Below are 17,388 nucleotides of genomic sequence, written 5' to 3' on the forward strand. Positions count from 1 at the left end.
ATACAACTAGTTAACTATTATCTCATTCCTAATCCATCCATTCTTTAACATGCCCACACTCTACACACACGCAAGACAGACAAACACAGAGGGGAAAGTGCGGGTAAAGAAATTATCACTAAAAGTGAAAGGATATAAGCCCCTGTTTCAGATGGACATCTTCCAGTACATTTTTCTTTTTAGTCTATGCCTTTTTTTAAGATGAAGATAGATAGTTTTTTGAAGAATAAAGGGATTAAGGGTTATGGTGTTCGGGCCGAAAGTGGAGCTGAGTCCACAAAAGATCAGCCATGATCTCATTGAATGGTGGAGCAGGCTCGAGGGGCCAGAAGGCCTACTCCTGCTCCTAGTTCTTATGTTCTTCTCTGGATGTTCTTGCTTTCAGTCTAATGATTTTCACTGTAGATTCATCAGGTTAGAAAGATGTCTCTGCAGATTCAGAAAACAGCAGGCAGGAAGCATTTTTTGGGAAAAGTCAGAGCAAGAGAGCAACTCACAGCTTCTTCGCTCGGTGTCCAGGACCTTTTCCTGGGTCCTTTGAAAACCCCCACCTAGCTGAACTTGATCACTGCCTATCGCCGGGTAGAATACGGTCTTCAGTCAATCCATTGGCGACCAGCCAAACTATCAAACCAAATCCGTCTGGGCGCCAGAAAGTCTGAGTTCTTTTGTTCAAAATCTAAATCTCCAATAGTACAGTGTACTATTTTGCAGTGTTTGGTACCTGACTTCCTCTGCTTGACTTAAAGGTATATGTCCATCAAAATATCTATGGATCAAAATGATAATCTTTATTGTCACAAGTAGGCTTACATTAACACTGCAATCAAGTTACTGTGAAAAGCCCCGAGTCGCCACATTCCGGCACCTGTTCGGGTACACAGAGGGAGAATTCAGAATGTCCTATTCACCTAACAGCACGTCTTTTGGGAGTTGTGCGAGGAAACCGGAGCACCCGGAGGAAACCCACGCAGACACGGGGAGAACGTGCTGCCTCCGCATAGACCGTGACCCAAGCCAGGAATCGAACCTGGGACCCTGACGTAAAGCAACAGATAATGACAAAGTTAATGAAATGGGAAATAAAGGGATCGACAGGAAGGGCCCTTATAACTGTGTATGTTCTTATTGATTCCTGTGCTTGGATTTGTTATTACAAACTGTCTTTTGATGAATGCCTGCTCGGATGTGGGCATCACTGGCAATGCCAGCATTTATTGCCCATCCCTTGTTCTTTCTGAGAAGTTGTTTGTGAGCGACTTTCTTGAACCACCATAGTCAGTGTGATGTAGATACACCCACAGTGCTGTTGCGAAGGGTGTTGCCCGGTTTTGACCCAGCAACAGTGAAGGAACAATGATGTTGTTCTAAGTCAGGATGGCTTGGAGTGAAAGCTGGTAGTGATGGTCTTCCCTCCCACCTACTGCCCTTGACCCTCTTTGTAAACCTGTCATGGTATAATTACCCCATCCTGCGTTCGATGGCGGTGCGTCACTTACACTGGGAATTGCAGCTCAGTAAGTTTCCATTTGGTGTTTCTATGCATAATGATGGAAGAGGGTGCAACACTGGCACAATGGGGCCAAATGCCCACCTTCTGTACTGCAACAATTCTATCAAAGGAATACAGAAAACTTGACAGGGTTTACAAATGGAAAGGTTTTGACATATATGTTCTTGATATTCTGATATTGGGCACTTCTATGTCGATAGAACCCAACACAATTCAGATACAGACTCTGCACTTTTCTGCAAACAATAATAATTGCCAAGGCGGAGAAATAAATCTCTGAAGGAGAGTCACACGGACTCGAAATGTAAACTTTGTTTCTCTCTCCACAGATGCTGCCAGACCAGCTATGCTTTTCCAGCATTTCCTGTTCTTAATTCGGATGCCCAGCATCCACAAAAATTTCGGTTTCTATTTATTGAAATAAATAAGTTGCCGGCAGAATCCAGCTTGTGAAGAAGGCCTTTTGAAAATTGAAATGCTGCATTAAAAATTAAAGCTGAGGAATCTCTGTCCTTCCTTTGACAGAAACAAGTTGAACATTGCTTGTGTTGTACCCCCAGCTCTTTTTTTTGTTATATTAAAGATGGTCTCCTGAGGCCGCCAGCATAAACGGGACTTTCTTTGGAATGTATCCTGTGTGCCTGTACGCTTGTGCATAATGTGACTCCTATGGTTTAAGAGCACTGCAAAAATATTAATGGTTATTAAAAATCTAAAGTGTACTCAATTCTCTTTGAGCTACGATTGCAGATTCACTCGCTGGATTTAGTCACCGCCTCGATGACAATAGTCGTTCACTACCCACAGTTGTCTTCTGAAATTATGCTGCCTTTCTAAAGTAAGTCATGTTCACACTCTTACTTGGTGAGAGGGAAGACATGACTTACGTCTAAAAGGGAATTGAAACAACCACGTTGGTCTGTTTTATAACAGCGCCTTTTTTTGTCGTAAATGAATTAAATCTGCCAGGCTGCACTTAATATTTTTGGTATCACTGGCAGATGTACAGGGGAAAGAATAATAAAAGCAAAAGTAATGAGATTATTGGTAAAGTGGCAGATGATGTAAGGGTTGAACATAAATGGTGATGTTCGGCGTGCTGCCTGCTCACCGGCAATCCAGCCTTGATTTATTATTTGATGGGACGCGACGTGGGCATTACTGGCATTTGTTTTCTATCTCTGACTGTCCTTGGCTTTCTGAGCTATCATGGGGGGCAGTTCAGACTAAACCACGTTGCTGTGGGCCTGGAGTCACTTGTAGGCAAGGCCCGGTAAGGACGGCAGATTCCCTTCTCCAAAGAACATCAGTGAAGATGGTGGGTTTTTACAGCAATTGATCACTTTGTTGTCACCACCACCGAGACCAGCTCTTCAATTCCAGACTTCATAATTTAATTTAAATTCTATCTGTTGCAATGGTGGGATTTGAACCCCACAGCATTAGTCTGGCCTCCTGGATCACGAGACCAGTGACATTACCGCTGTGCTACCATCTCCCCATGAGAGAGTCAAAGTCGCCTGTGTTTGGCTCTGATGAGAAATAAGTTTGGCTTATCTCAACCCGAAACTGCTGTTAATTTGAAAGTAACAAAGCAAGACCGTGCATTTGTTAACCTCTAGGGGCTGGTTTAGCACACTGGGCTAAATCGCTGACTTTAAGGCAGGCCAGCAGCACGGTTCAATTCCTGCACCAGCCTCCCCGAACAGGCGCAGGAATGTGGCGACTAGGGGCTTTTCACAGTAACTTAATTTCAAGCCTACTTGTGACAATAAGAGATTTTCATTCATTCATTCATTCACGAGCTTTGGGTGCCTTTAGCTTAAAGCCAGTTTTTATTTGTAGTCACTGCAGTAATTTCGCAAACATGGAAACCGACTCGGACACAGCAAAATCCGATAAACAATGTGTCATGATCCCAGTTAATGTTAGAACTGGATGGGAAGATCCCAGTATTGAACCCTGGCTCAATAGTCTATAACTATTTTTTCATATAAAACTTGGAGGAACAGAGTTACAGGACCGCTAATTAGTTTTAACAACAAGAAAAAGAATGTATTGAAATGAAAAAATTAGATTCTAATACCCTCTTTACTACCCTCTTAGTTTAACAAATACATGCAAATTTAAAGATTAACACGGATTACAAAGTACATCTTAGGCTATAATCATCTCATAAACACAAGATGACGGTGGTCAAATATACATTATGCCTCTGTGACTTTCTGCTCTGAATTTCCCAGATGATTTTCACATGTCACATGAGAGTTTCTAGCTCCACCTCCAAAAACATGCTTCAAAATCTTCTCTCAAGCACTGCGGCCTCACAGAGCCAGGGACCCGGTTTCGATTCCAACCTTGGGTGATTGCCTGTGTGGAGTCTCAGGTTCTCCCCGTGTCTGCGTGGGTTTCCTCCGGGTGCTGTGGTTTCCTCCCACAGTCCAAACGTTCAGGTTTGGTGGATTGGCCGTGATAAATTGCCCCTTTGTGTCCAAAGGTTTGGGGGTGTTATGGGGATAGAGAGGGGGAGTGGGACTCGATAACGTACTCTTTAGTAAAATAAAAATAATGCTTTCCCTTGAACCCGCCAAATGCAACAAATAACCGAAGAATTGGTGCAAAACGAGTATAGACAGAACAACAGTTACTGCAAACATAAATACATGCAAAACATTACAGAATAGATTTGGAACAGTCAGTCGAGGAGCCAGAACCCATAGCTAAAATGCCGGATCAATTCAACAAAAGTACCACAGTGAGTGGGTAAAGAAGGATAACAATGCAGGTCACACACTCCAAAGAATTGAGATTCAGACTAACAGCTTGAAATGGATTAAATTGAGTTAAACGAGGGTAAACTCACTCGTGGAAAGCTTAGCAGAAGCAACTCAGCCAAGGTGGAGCCAATTAATTTAAGAGAGAGGTCCCATACTTTACAAAATGCATCGGATTTTAGATTGGGGAGCAGATGTCAAAAAATCCATGGGGATGCATTTCATAATCAGCCTGTGCCAGCTTTGGATGCAAGGATATTTGTCACTAATCCAGGAGCACAGGCTGTTTTTACGAACAGCAAAGGTCAGAATATTATATGTCCTTTTTTTATTAGAGCCTGTGATTCTCCCATCCGGAGACCCAGCATCAGAAATGCAGGACTGGACGCTAAAGCTCTGTCAATAATCCTCTCCAGCTCCCTAACCACAGCTGACCAGTAGGATTCCATCTTTTCACGGACCTACAGACATGGTATATAATCGCCTTTGACTTCCTGGCACTTTAGGTACATTGGGTATAAGGCAGGATCAAACCTAATATGAGTACGGTGTAGTATCGTGAACTGAGTCTCTTCATCCTTTTACAATCTGAAATTTTACCGGCATAAACCAATGTTACTCCATGATTTTCCGTCAATCTTGATAGCTAAGTGATTTCTCCACGCTTGCAGGGTACCCAACCTGGTGATGCAGGCCGCGGAGTTCAAAACATCAGAGAACTTGTGAATCAATTGTTTAGGCTCTACAGAAATCAGGATTCTTTCCACCGGGGAAATTGAGAAGTCAAGATGCGGGGAAATCTTATTAACGATAATGGGCGGGATCAACCCGAATGGGGACAAAGCCCCGCAGCGCGGGAGATTAGCCGGGTCTTTCTAACCCCGCTATCTAGTGCCCATCCGGGTAGATCAGGGGCCTCTGCGGAGAACTCCTTTTTCTGCATTGAGGAGCTCCGCTCGCCAGGAACGCCTCGGTGCAACGAAGGGTTGGGATGCTTTGTTTAAATGGGGTTCTTAGGATCCCCCATACCCGCACAAGGCACCCCCGGCCCGAACACTGCTGTGCAAAAAATGGCAGCTTGGCACCCTGGCAGTGCCCCTGCCAGATGGCAGTGCCAGGCTGGCACCCAGGTGGCACTGTAAGGGTACCAGGCTGACCGTGCAGGGTACCAGTCCCGTGGGAGACCCCCATGAGTGCCGCTCTGTCTGGTCTCCTTTTGTGGTGACCAGCACTGAACGGCGCTGGGCCAAGGTCTCCAAAGCGAGGGGGTTAGACCCCACGGCTCGGTTAGATCTCAGGAACGCATATTAGAGTGTGACTAGCTGTCTCACTCTAATATATAATTTGCCAGAAAGTGATCCCGCGAGGCATGGTGAATCGGGTGGATCCCAAGGGTGGAATGTCTCGGCATCCACCGGTCGCGTTGCGCCTTGCTTCTTTTCAGCGCAACACGACTGGTAAATCTCGCACCCAATATCTCGAAGCTGTAAATACTTAGATTGTCATGGGATGCCAAATTGCTAACATAGCTGCTGGAAGGATGACTAGAAGGTATTTCTGAACGTGTCCCAGCCGACAAATGCTTCGATCTCTCCAGGAATCAAATCCATGGTCGATAAGACCGGGTGGGAAGTCTGGACGGCCCGGGAGAGGAGAGAGAGCGGAGGTCATTCAGATCCGCCTTCTGGTTGGCGGACCAACGCTCTTAAGAGTATTAATAATAATAGGATTATCACATTTAGCAGAGCCCGCTTTAATGTCACCAGAGAACAACAAGACCTGTAGAGAGCAAATTAACTGCTTTGCCTCAATGCCAAGCCAGATGGAGGCTGGGTCCACCCTAACCCAGTCTCCAATGAATGTTAGGCAAGAAGCCAGCTGATGTAGCCTAATATTTGGGAGACCCAGTCCCTCCCCAGCTCCTGGTAACTGGAATTTAGCCAACTTCAGTCTAGGTTTACGTTTGTTCCAAATATATGTACTAATCATTCCATTAATTTCTTTAATGACTAGCCAACAACAGACTAGGCAGCATTTGTAAAAGATACAACAATCTGGCCAATATGTTCATTTTAATTAGGGTGATCCTGACCAGCCAAAGAATTGGGAGCGGTGACGACCAAATGAGATCCTATCTAATAGCTGCAATCAATTGGAGGAGGTTGGCCCCATATAACTGTCTAAAGTAAGGGGTAATGGAAACCCCAAGATATTGAAATCCCATGGGGGACCATCTAAAGGGGTCCCCCACTGGCATGGCCTCTGACTTAGTATTAATCTTGTAACCCAAAAATGCACTAAAACTGTCCACCACTCCCATAATAGGCGGGACTGAAACCACGGTTTGTCACGTACAGCAGTACGTCATCCACATAAAACGTAATCGTATGCTGCTTCGGCCGACATTCCAATATCGATATCACGGGATCTGACCAGATGGCCTTTGCCAGTGGCTCAATGGCCAACGTCAACAACAAGAGGGACAGAGGGCAACCTTGTCTAGTCCCTCTCTGAAGCCCAACGTTCGACCTTAACCTGCCACGGAACCTTGATATAGTAATTGAACCCACTTCATATAGTTCTCCGCGAGCCAATGCCTCTTGATGTATAAAGCAAAGAATTCCGCTCAACCCGTTCAAACGCTTTCTCTGCATCCAAGGAAATAACCATCTTGTCCAGTGTACGTTTTAAAAAAGCCTGCATCACATTAGAAGCTTTATAACATTATTACTCAAATTTTATCCCTCTAAACCCTGGCTGGTCCTCCCACACGATTGTGGGAGGATGTCTTCCAGCCTTTTTGCCAGAATCTTAGGTAACAGTTTGAAGTCGATATTCAGAATACATATTGGGATATAGTAGACACACTCCTCCACATCCTTGCCCGCCTTCAGAATCAAAGAATATTTGATTTGATTTGGTTTATTATTGTCACATGTATCAGTATACAGTGAAAAGTATTGTTTCTTGCATGCTGTACAAACAATGCACACCGTACATAGGGAAGGAAGGAGAGACTGCAGAATATAATGTTACAGTTATAGCAAGGTGTAGAGAAAAGATCAACATAATACGAGGTAGGTCCATTCAAAAGTCTGATGGCAGTCGGGAAGAAGCTGTTCTTGAGTCGGTTGGTACGTGACCTCAAACTTTGGTATCTTTTTCCTGACGGAAGAAGGTGGAAGAGAGTATGTCCGGGGTGTGTGGGGTCCTTAATTATGCTGGCTGCCTTTCTGAGGCAGCGGGAATTATAGATAGAGTCAGTGGATGGGAGGCTGGTTTGCGAGATGGACTGGGCTACATTCACAACCTTTTGTAGTTTCCTGTGGTTTTGGGCAGAGCAGGCTACATACCAAGCTGTGATACAACCAGAAAGAATGCTTTCTATGGTGCATCTGTAGAAGTTGGTGAGGGTCGTAGCTGACATGCCAAATTTCCTTAGTCTCCTGAGAAAGTAGAGTCGTTGGTGGGCTTTCTTAACTATAGTGTCGGCATGGGGGGCCCAGGACAGGTTGTTGGTGATCTGGACACCTAAAAACTTGAAGCTCTCGACCCTTTCTCCTTCGTTCCCATTGATGTAGACAGGGGCATGTTCTCCACTACGCTTCCTGAAGTCGATGACGATCTCCTTCGTTTTGTTGACATTGAGGGAGAGATTATTGTCGTTGCACCAGTTCACCAGATTCTCTATCTCATTCCTGTGCTCTGTCTCGTCATTGTTTGAAATCCGACCCACTACGGTGGTGTCATCAGCAAATTTGAAAATCGAGTTGGAGGGGAATTTGGCCACACAGTCAGAGGTGTACAAGGAGTATAGTAGGGGGCTGAGGATACAGCCTTGTGGGGCACAGGTGTTGAGGATGATCGTGGAGGAGGTGTTATTGCCTAAATATTAGCCTCACGTAAAGTCGGCGGTAACCTCCCCAACTCAAAGGAGTGACGAAACATGCCCAGCAGAGGGTCCAACAACAAATCCTTAAAATTCCTATAAATCTCACACCCAAAGCCACCTGTTCCTGGTGTCTTAGCTGGCTGAAGCTCTCTTTCAAAAAAAAAATGTATTTTATTATAAACATGTATCAAAACAGGTTACAGCGAATAAATACCCCTGGAAACATACTTCCCTACAATCAACTATACCGTCTGTACAGATTTTTTCCCTTTTTCACCCCCCCCTTCCCCGTGACGAACAGCCCCTCAAACAAGGTCATAAACATCCGTGGATGAAGCTCTCTAATGGCCTTTGCTACCTTTTCCACAGACAGAGGAGCACTAAGAGCCTTATGTTGGCTTTCCGAGGCTTCCGGGAGCTTCAAGGAAGAGCCAAAATGCTCCATACCCACCAGCTCGCCACCAGAAAGCCCAGACTTGTATAATCCCACATAGAATTCACTAAAGGCCCCATTTATCTCTCCTGTCCTCATTACTTTCTTCCCTCCCATAAGCCGTGCAGAGAGGATTAGAGGATTGCCCTTGAGTCAGTCTTTTCCTTTGTCATAGATTCAAACAGAATAGAAACGGCCCATTGCGCCTGCGCCAAAACAACCACATAACTATTCTAATCCCATTTCCCAGCACATGGCCCATTGTCTGCCTTGGCATCGTAAGTGCACATCTAAATACATCTTAAATGTTATGAGGGTCTCTGCCTTCACCACCCTTTCAGGCAGCGAGTTCCAGACTCCCACTGCCCATGGGTAAAAAAGTTTTTCCTCAAATCCCCTCTAAACCTCCTGCCCCTTACCTTAAATCTATGTCTCCTGGTCATTGATCCCTGGTCATTGATTAGGGGCTGGTTTAGTGCAGGGCTAAATCGCTGGCTTTTAAAGCAGACCAAGGCAGACCAGCAACGCGGGTTCAATTCCCGTACCAGCCTCCCCGAACAGGCGCCGGAATGTGGCGACTGGGGGCTTTTCACAGTACCTTCATTTGAAGCCTACTTGTGACAATAAGCGATTTTCATTTCATTTCATTTCCACCATGGGTTCTACCTGTTTACTCTATCTATATACCCCTCTTCATTTTCTACATCTCAATCATGTCCCCTCAGTGTCCTTTGCTCCAGAGGAAACAACCCCAGTCTATCCAATCTCTCTTCATAACAAACTCTCCAGCCCAGGCAACATGCTGGTAAATCTCCTCTGCACCCTGTCCAGTGCTATCACATCCCTCCTGTAATGTGGATTCCAAAACTGCACACATTACTCTAGCTGTGGCCTAACCAACGTTTTATGCAGTTCCGTAACCGCCCTGCTCTTGAACTCTATTCCTTGGCTAATAAAGGCAAATATACCATGTCATAATATACACCAGTATATCATGGTGCAGACACACACACATACACTGATGGACATGCAGTGGGACCAATCAGCATACACAACACCGCAGCCAATCACCAGTGAGAGCACTCGCACTATAAAGACGGGACAGGAGAGTTCCCGCTCATTCTAGCAGCAGCCAGCTCGGAGCACAGAGCTCACAGCCTGCAACACAGACATTCACCATGTGCCGAGTGCATCACCTGGTTAGGACTAGGCAAGGGTCAACAGTTAAAGCTGGTATTGCATTTACCCACAGTTCAAGTATGTTAATATAGTTAACCTTATAATAAAATAGAGTTGCACCACTTCCAGTGTTGGTGACCGGTTTGTGATCCAGAACACCCAACACATCATACCATATGCCTTTTATCCTCTGTATCCACCTGCTCTGCTACGTTAAGGGCCCGGTGTACATGCCTCCCCCCCCCCAGGGTCCTGTCGTTTATCATATATTCCCTTGTTTGTCCTGCCAAAGTGCATTACCTCACACTGATCCGGATTGAATTGCATTTTCCGCTGATCAGCCCTTTTGACCAAATTTCGGACAATTCCTGCCTCGCAAACCTGAAGCTTTACTCAGCCTGCGAGTTAATACGCGTCCAAAGCCACTCTTGCCGCACCTATTTCCTTCAACAGTTGCCCGTTGGGAGTCCTCTTATTATTCTCCTCTGCCATTATCCAGCAACCCTCAAGCTGCAGCTAACTCTCCAGCATTGTATGCCTTTTATTAGCAGCATACAAAATATTCAGCATAAGCCTTACACACCTCCCACAGAATGGAGGGGGGAGATATCTGCTGTTGAATTAACAAGAGAAAAAACTCAAACTCTTTTTAAAAATGTGGAGTAAATGCTGTATCTCCTCTCGGGAGGCAGCAAACCTCCACATTCCCGATCGGGGAGGAGGATTGGATTGGATTCTGTTTATTGTCTCGTGCACCAATGTACAGTGAAAAGCATTTTTCTGCGAGCAGCTCAACAGATCATTAAGTACATGGGAAAAAAAAGGAAATAAAAGAAAATACATAATAGGGCAACACAAGGTACACAATGTACACCGGCATCGGGTGAAGCATTCAGGGGTGTAGTGTTAATGAGGTCAGTCCATAAGAGGGCCGTTTAGGAGTCTGGTAACAGCGGGGAAGAAGCTGTTTTTGAGTCTGTTCGTGCGTGTTCTCAGACTTTTGTATCTCCTGCCCGAAGGAAGCCCTTGAGAAAACTTCCAAGAAAATAGGGGCATGGTCCGAGATCAGAATGCTACCTATGGAGCATGAGGACACCAGGTACAAGGTGGTCCCTCGCACGATATAATAATTAATGTAGTATGCCATTGATGCAGGGCTGAAAGAAAGTGAGGCTTCTAAACCTCTCGTTCCTTGAAGATGGAAACAAGGTGGTAAGGAAAGCTGATCAGATCCTTTCCTTTATTAGACAAAGTGTAGAACACAAGATTAGGGATGTAATACTGGAACTGTGTGGAACGCTGCTTCGGCCACAGCTGGAGTTCTGGTCATCCCTCACAGGAAGGATATAATTGCTGTGGAGAGAGTGCACATGAGATTACAAGAATGTTGCCAGGGCTTGGAAAATTGCAGCAAGGAGAAGAGATTTCGATCGGCTTGGGTTTTTCTCTAGCACAGAGGAGGATAAGCCGAGACCTAATTCTACTGCACATAATCATGAGGAGCTTAAATAAGGTAGACAGGAAAGACTTATTTTCGCTCGCTGAGGGGTCAGTTACCAGGGGCAATGGATTCAAGGTCATTGGACGAAGGATTAGAGGGGACTTGAGGAAAATCATTTTCACCCGGAGGATGGTGGGCGTCTGGATTTCACAGCCTGAGATGGTGGTTTAAACTCATTCAAAAGATACCTGGATCTGCATCTGAAACATAGAAAATAGGAGCAGGAGGAGGCCATTCGGCCCTTCGAGCCCGCTCCACCATTCATCATGATCATGGCTCATCATCTAACTCAATAGCCTAATCCCGCTTTCCCCCATATCCTTTGATCCGCTTCGCTCTAAGTACTGGACCTGCAAGGCCATGGACCAGGTGTTGGAAAATGCAAATAAAGGGAGCGTCTGGTTTATTTTTTGTCTCTTTTTGGCCAGTGCAGACACCGATCTGGATGGCCTCTTGCTGCATCGTAATGTTTCTCTGGTTTAATGCATCTGTTGTCATTGTGAGTTGGTCATTGAAGTTGCATTCCCAAATTGGAAGAATTCCATTTCACAGCATTAATTTCACCAAAATATTGAATTCTAAGTCTTCTGTATATGTGTAAGTGTTGAGATATTTTTCATATAAATATTTATTTTTTAATAAATTTAGAGTACCCAATTCATTTTTTCCAATTAAGGGGCAATTTAGCGTGGCCAATCCACCTACCCTGCACATCTTTGGGTTGTGGGGGCAAACACGGGGAGAATGTGCAAACTCCACACGGACAGTGACCCAGAGACGGGATTCGAACCCGGGACCTCGGCGCCGTGAGGCATCAGTGCTAACCACCATGCGGCCCTTTTTCATATAAATATAAATCTCATGTATTTGATGGTTCTACTTGAATGTTTTCTGCATTGCGGTTTTTGCTTCTTTTTTTTCTCCCTTGGATATGTTTGTTTCATTTCATTGCCGGGGCATGTGCTGATAACTTATTTCCAGGCCACTCCCAGTTCTGTAGTTTACCCAGTCAAGCTCCTGTTTTGTGACTTGATTCTTCTTTCCAGCCCATTCTTAGCTTTAATGTGACACTTCCACACACTGCAGCACTGAGCTGTGAGGGGAATCAGCAAACAGTACAGCACAGGTGGAGGCCATTCGACACACTGTTCCTGCACTTTGAAACAGCTACCCAATTAGTCCCACTTCTCCACTCATCCCCCCATAGCCCTGCAATTTTTTTTTCTTTTTAAGTATTTATGCAGTTTCCTGTTCAGTGTTGCTGTACCTACTTCCACCACGGTAGCACAATGGGCAGCACAGTGGTTAGCACTGTGGCTTCACAGCGCCAGGGTCCCAGGTTCGATTCCCCACTGGGTCACTGTCTGTGCGGAATTTGCACGTTCTCCCCGTGTCTGCGTGGGTTTCCTCCGGGTGCTCTGGTTTCCTCCCACAGTCCAAAGACATGCAGGTTAGGTGGATTGGCCATGATAAATTGCCCTTGGTGATCAAAAAGGTTAGGAGAGGTTATTGGGTTACAGGGATAGGGTGGAAGTGAGGGCTTAAGTGGGTCGGTGCAGACTAGATGGGCCGAATGGCCTCCTGCTCTGTATATATTCTATTCTATTCTATCCCTTCAGGCAGTGAGTGCATTCTAGATCACACCCTCTCGCTGCATAAGGAAAATTTTCCCTGTCGTTGAAGGTTCATTTTCCAATCACCTTAAATCCGTGCCCCCTGGTTTCTGACTGCTGTGCCACTGGAAACAATCATTTTTAATTCTGTTGAAATCATGATTTTGAACACGATCAAAGCTCCTCATAATTGCGCTGTTCTAAGGGGACCAATTGCAGATTCTCCACTCAATTCACGTTGCAGTTAAAGGGACGTGTGAAATATTGGATGCTATAAACAGGGTGAGGGAAGAAATATTAAGGCAGCGCTTCCCAGACGGATTTCTAATGTGACCCCATTTTATAATTAACATGACCCGAGACGCGAACAAAAACAAAACAGCAATAAAGCAGCATAGTAACATTAGGTGTGTAATTATTTCTGAAAAAAATACATGCTGTTGAAGCTTTTTGATTTGCACTCATCAAGGTAGATTTGCAAGAATACCAAATCTCAAAGGGAACAACAATTTAGGCTTTTTAGACTGCATGAGAAGTAGCTGCTGGTTAGTAAGTGGAATATGATTGGTAGAGGCATTGCCATGGAGAATGCACCAGGGAGCAGTTAACTGCCAAGCTTGTATTTTTCCTGAAGCTTTTGTTTAAATTCAAACCAGGAAGGTCAACTCTGATGAATAAAAGCATTGTCGTGGGAAATAATATAATTATTAAAGTTCCCGTATTTGCAGAAAGATTTGAGGGGAGTTGAAGAGAAAGTGCCTTCGCTGGTAGGTGATGGGGCCTGGGGCACACTACCTGAAAGGGTGGCAAAGGCAAAAAACCACATCCCAATTAAAAAATACATGCATATGCACTTGAATTGTCGTAACCTACTGGGCTAAAGACCAAGAACTAGAAGGTAGAATACGACTGCATAGGTAATTTTCAGCTGATAAAGACATGATGGTTTGAATGGTTTCCTTCTGTGTTGTAAATTTTCAAGTTTAAACTAAAGTCCCTTGTATCTGGTCTAATTCTAGTAAATCTCCTCTGCAAACTCTCATGGTCCTGAGATCCTTCCTAAAGTGTGGTGTCCAGAATTGAAATTAATACTTTGTTGATTCTTGCCTAGTGTCTTATGAAGATGTACTATAATATTTGTACCAAATTCCTCTTTAAATGAAGTCAAAGATCATGTATGATTTTTTTTAAAGCTGTTATCATCTCCATGGAGACGGATAACTTAAAAAAAATTAATTCTAACATCCTGTGAAAGGGTAGCATGACAAGATTTCATGTTTTAAGACTTTTACTGCAACAGACAAAAGGCACCCGTGGCAATTTATGCTTTAAATTGCAAAACAGAACTTTTACATTTGCTACAGTCAAAGAACCAACTTAAAAAACCTATTCCAGAGTGACCCAGTTCCCGTGGGTTTACTTTGTGCCTTTTCTTTCCCAGCCTTGTAGATTCTAACAGCAGAACCGTCTTTCACAGTGAGGGCTTTTTCTGGCAATTCGCTCTTTAGTGCAACCTAGGTGAATTGTCCATGTTCAGTTCAAATCACCACAAATTTGGCCTTTTCAATCTGAGCACAAGCCCTTACCTCTGTTCCTATGTGGTGAATCATCAATCTCCGATGGCTCCCTCTCTCCTGGATTCTTGCAGACTCACTGTTTTGGAGAATTTTCAGGGATATCTTACAAACCCTTTCCCTCTCAGAGCCCATCTCCATGGCAGTGTGAATCACATAGGTCTTGTATCCAGGTAGAAATGCTGATTAGCTATTATTGACCTCCACTCTTTCATCTTGGAAGTAAATAGACAGTTTAACTTATGACTGTTACATCCCAACATCCTCAATTCCTTCCTCAGACTTTGCAGAATAACAGTCCATCCATGTAATAAAAGGTGCTGCTAGCATACTCCTCTGCAACAAAAACCCTGGCCTCCCTTTAATCTTTAACAGTGTCGTCACCCAGGCCTGTTCTTCTGCAGACTTCAGAACAGGTCACGTGACCCCTTCATTTTTCTCCTGAATTTGAAACACAGTCTGAGAACATAATCTTATAAACCTCACAATTGGGGGAGATAGTGGCATAGCGATAATATCACTGGACTAATAATCCAGACACACAGACTAATGCTCTGTGGTCATGTGCTAACATCCCACCATGGCAGACTGGTGTATATAAATCCCCTCGGTGCCTCTGTTCCTGCACCTCCTTTAAAATTCTACCTCCTTTAAACTTGTATCATTTAATTTCTATACAATCGGAGAATTTACAATGCAGAAGGAGGTCATTCGGCCCATCGAGTCTGATCCGGCTCTTGGAAAGAGCAGCCCACCCAAGCCCACACCTCCACCCTATCCCCGTAACCCCGCCTAACCGTTTTTTTGAACACTAAGGGCAATTTAGCGTGGCCAATCCACCTAACTTGCACATCTTTGGACTGTGGGAGGAAACTGGAGCACCCGGAGGAAACCCACGCAGACATGGGGAGAACGTCCGCACAGACAGTGACCCAAGCCGGGAATCGAACTTGGGACCTTGGAGCTGTGAAGTAACTGTGCTAACCACTGTGCCGCCCCATCTCTTCCTCTCTTCATCCTTCCAAAATGTATCACTTCGGACTCCATGGCATGCAATGTTGTGTTTTCAGCATTGTGGACTGTGGAAGCAGGGCAGCTGGCTAAACTCCTCTCTGCTCAAATGATTAACAAGACTCGGCATCAGAGATGTAACTGAAAACTAAGCTGGTTTTGTTTGTTTGCAGCGCAAGCACCCCCGTCCTCGGAGACCGAACAGCATGAGAATCTACGAAGCACATGTCGGAATTGCATCACCCGAGGGAAAGGTTGCTTCTTACAAGAACTTCACACAAAATGTTCTGGTCAGAATTAAGAACCTTGGTGAGTTATTGCAGAGAAATGTCTGATTGTTGTGCCATAACCTTTTACTGGATTCGGATGTACAGATAATACTTAAAAGGGATGGAACCAAAGGGAAGCAAAGGAGGAGGTGGGCTACCCATGGGTGTTGAGCCCTGCAGATAATCTTAAGTCCTAGCAAGCTGTTTGTAGCGCACATGGTTAGAAGCACAGGCTTGAGTTTAACAAGTACAGAATTAAACATGTGTCCAGTGGGCAGCTGTCCTGCTGAGAAACGTCTGGTAAAGTCAGGTATCTTGACAAACTTTAGAAAGACATAGGTACGTAAAAATTGTGAAGAGCCATCCTGATGGTCACGCATATAACTATAATGAAACTTTTGACGAATCACAGCAAAGTTTCTTAGTTTATTTGCAATGGATCCAGAGAGGAAACCCCCTCGTACTGGAGAGCTCTTGGAACATATACATAGATACAGAGAAGATAGGAGCAGGAGGAGGCCTTTTGGCCCTTCGAGCCTGGTCCATCATTCATCACGATCATGGCTGACCATCCAACTCAATAGCCTAATCCTGCTTTCTCACCATAGTGTTTGATCCCATTCTCCCCAAGTGCTATATCCAGCTGCCTCTTGAATATATTCAATATTAAAAGGGCAGCACGGTAGCACAAGTGGATAACACTGTGGCTTCACAGCGCCAGGGTCCCAGGTTCGATTCCCCGCTGGGTCACTGTCTGTGCGGCGTCTGCACGTTCTCCCCGTGTCTACGTGGGTTTCCTCCGGGTGCTCCGGTTTCCTCCCACAGTCCAAAGACGTGCAGGTTAGGTGGATTGGCCATGATAAATTGCTTTTCGTAACCAAAAAGGTTAGGAGGGGCTATTGGGTTACAGGGATAGGGTGGAAGTGAGGGATTAAGTGGGTCGGTGCAGACTCGATGGGCCAAATGGCCTCCTTCTGCACTGTATGTTCTATGTACTATGTAATGTTTTAGCATCAACTAATGAATTCCACAGGCTCACCACTCTTTGGGTGAAGAAATGTCTCCTCATCTCTGTCTGAAATGGCTTATCCTGAATCCTCAGACTGTGACCCCTGGTTCTGGACACACCCATCATTGGTAACATCTTCCCTGCATCTACCCTGTCTAGCCCCGTTATAATTTTATAAGTCTCTATGAGATCCCCCCTCATTCTTCTGAACTCCAGCGAGAACAATCCCAACCTAGTCAATCTCTCCTCATATGGCAGTCCCGCCATCCCTGGAATCAATCTGGTAAACCTTCTCGAGAGCAAGAACATCCTGTGCGGAGTCTGCACGTTCTCCCCGTGTCTGCGTGGGTTTCCTCCGGGTGCTCCGGTTTCCTCCCACAGTCCAAAAATGTGCATGTTAGGTGGATTGGCCATGATAAATTGGCCTTAATGTCCAAAAAGGTTGGGTTGGGTTGGGTTGCTGGGTTACGGGTTGCAGGGATAGGGAGGGGGTGTGGACTTAAGTAGGGTGCTCTTTCCAAAGGCCGGTGCAGACTCGACGGGCCGAATACCCTCCTTCTGCACTATAAATTCTATGATCTATGATCCTTCCTCAGAGAAGGAGACCAAAACTGCACACA

General features: G+C 45.0%; 1 protein-coding gene across 3 annotated transcripts in view; it reads left to right on the forward strand.

Moving 5' to 3' along the window:
* Positions 1-17,388, forward strand: part of LOC140427636 (1,4-alpha-glucan-branching enzyme-like) — an 885,145-nt gene that overhangs the window by 385,815 nt on the left and 481,942 nt on the right. For all 3 annotated transcript variants that reach the window (XM_072513058.1, XM_072513059.1, XM_072513060.1), the window contains exon 5: positions 15,664-15,799. In XM_072513058.1, the coding sequence (XP_072369159.1) occupies positions 15,664-15,799 (136 nt within the window). The remainder of the gene's footprint in view (positions 1-15,663; positions 15,800-17,388) is intronic.

The sequence above is a fragment of the Scyliorhinus torazame genome, chromosome 8 (assembly GCF_047496885.1).
Source record: "Scyliorhinus torazame isolate Kashiwa2021f chromosome 8, sScyTor2.1, whole genome shotgun sequence".
In the NCBI taxonomy this organism is placed as follows: domain Eukaryota; kingdom Metazoa; phylum Chordata; class Chondrichthyes; order Carcharhiniformes; family Scyliorhinidae; genus Scyliorhinus; species Scyliorhinus torazame.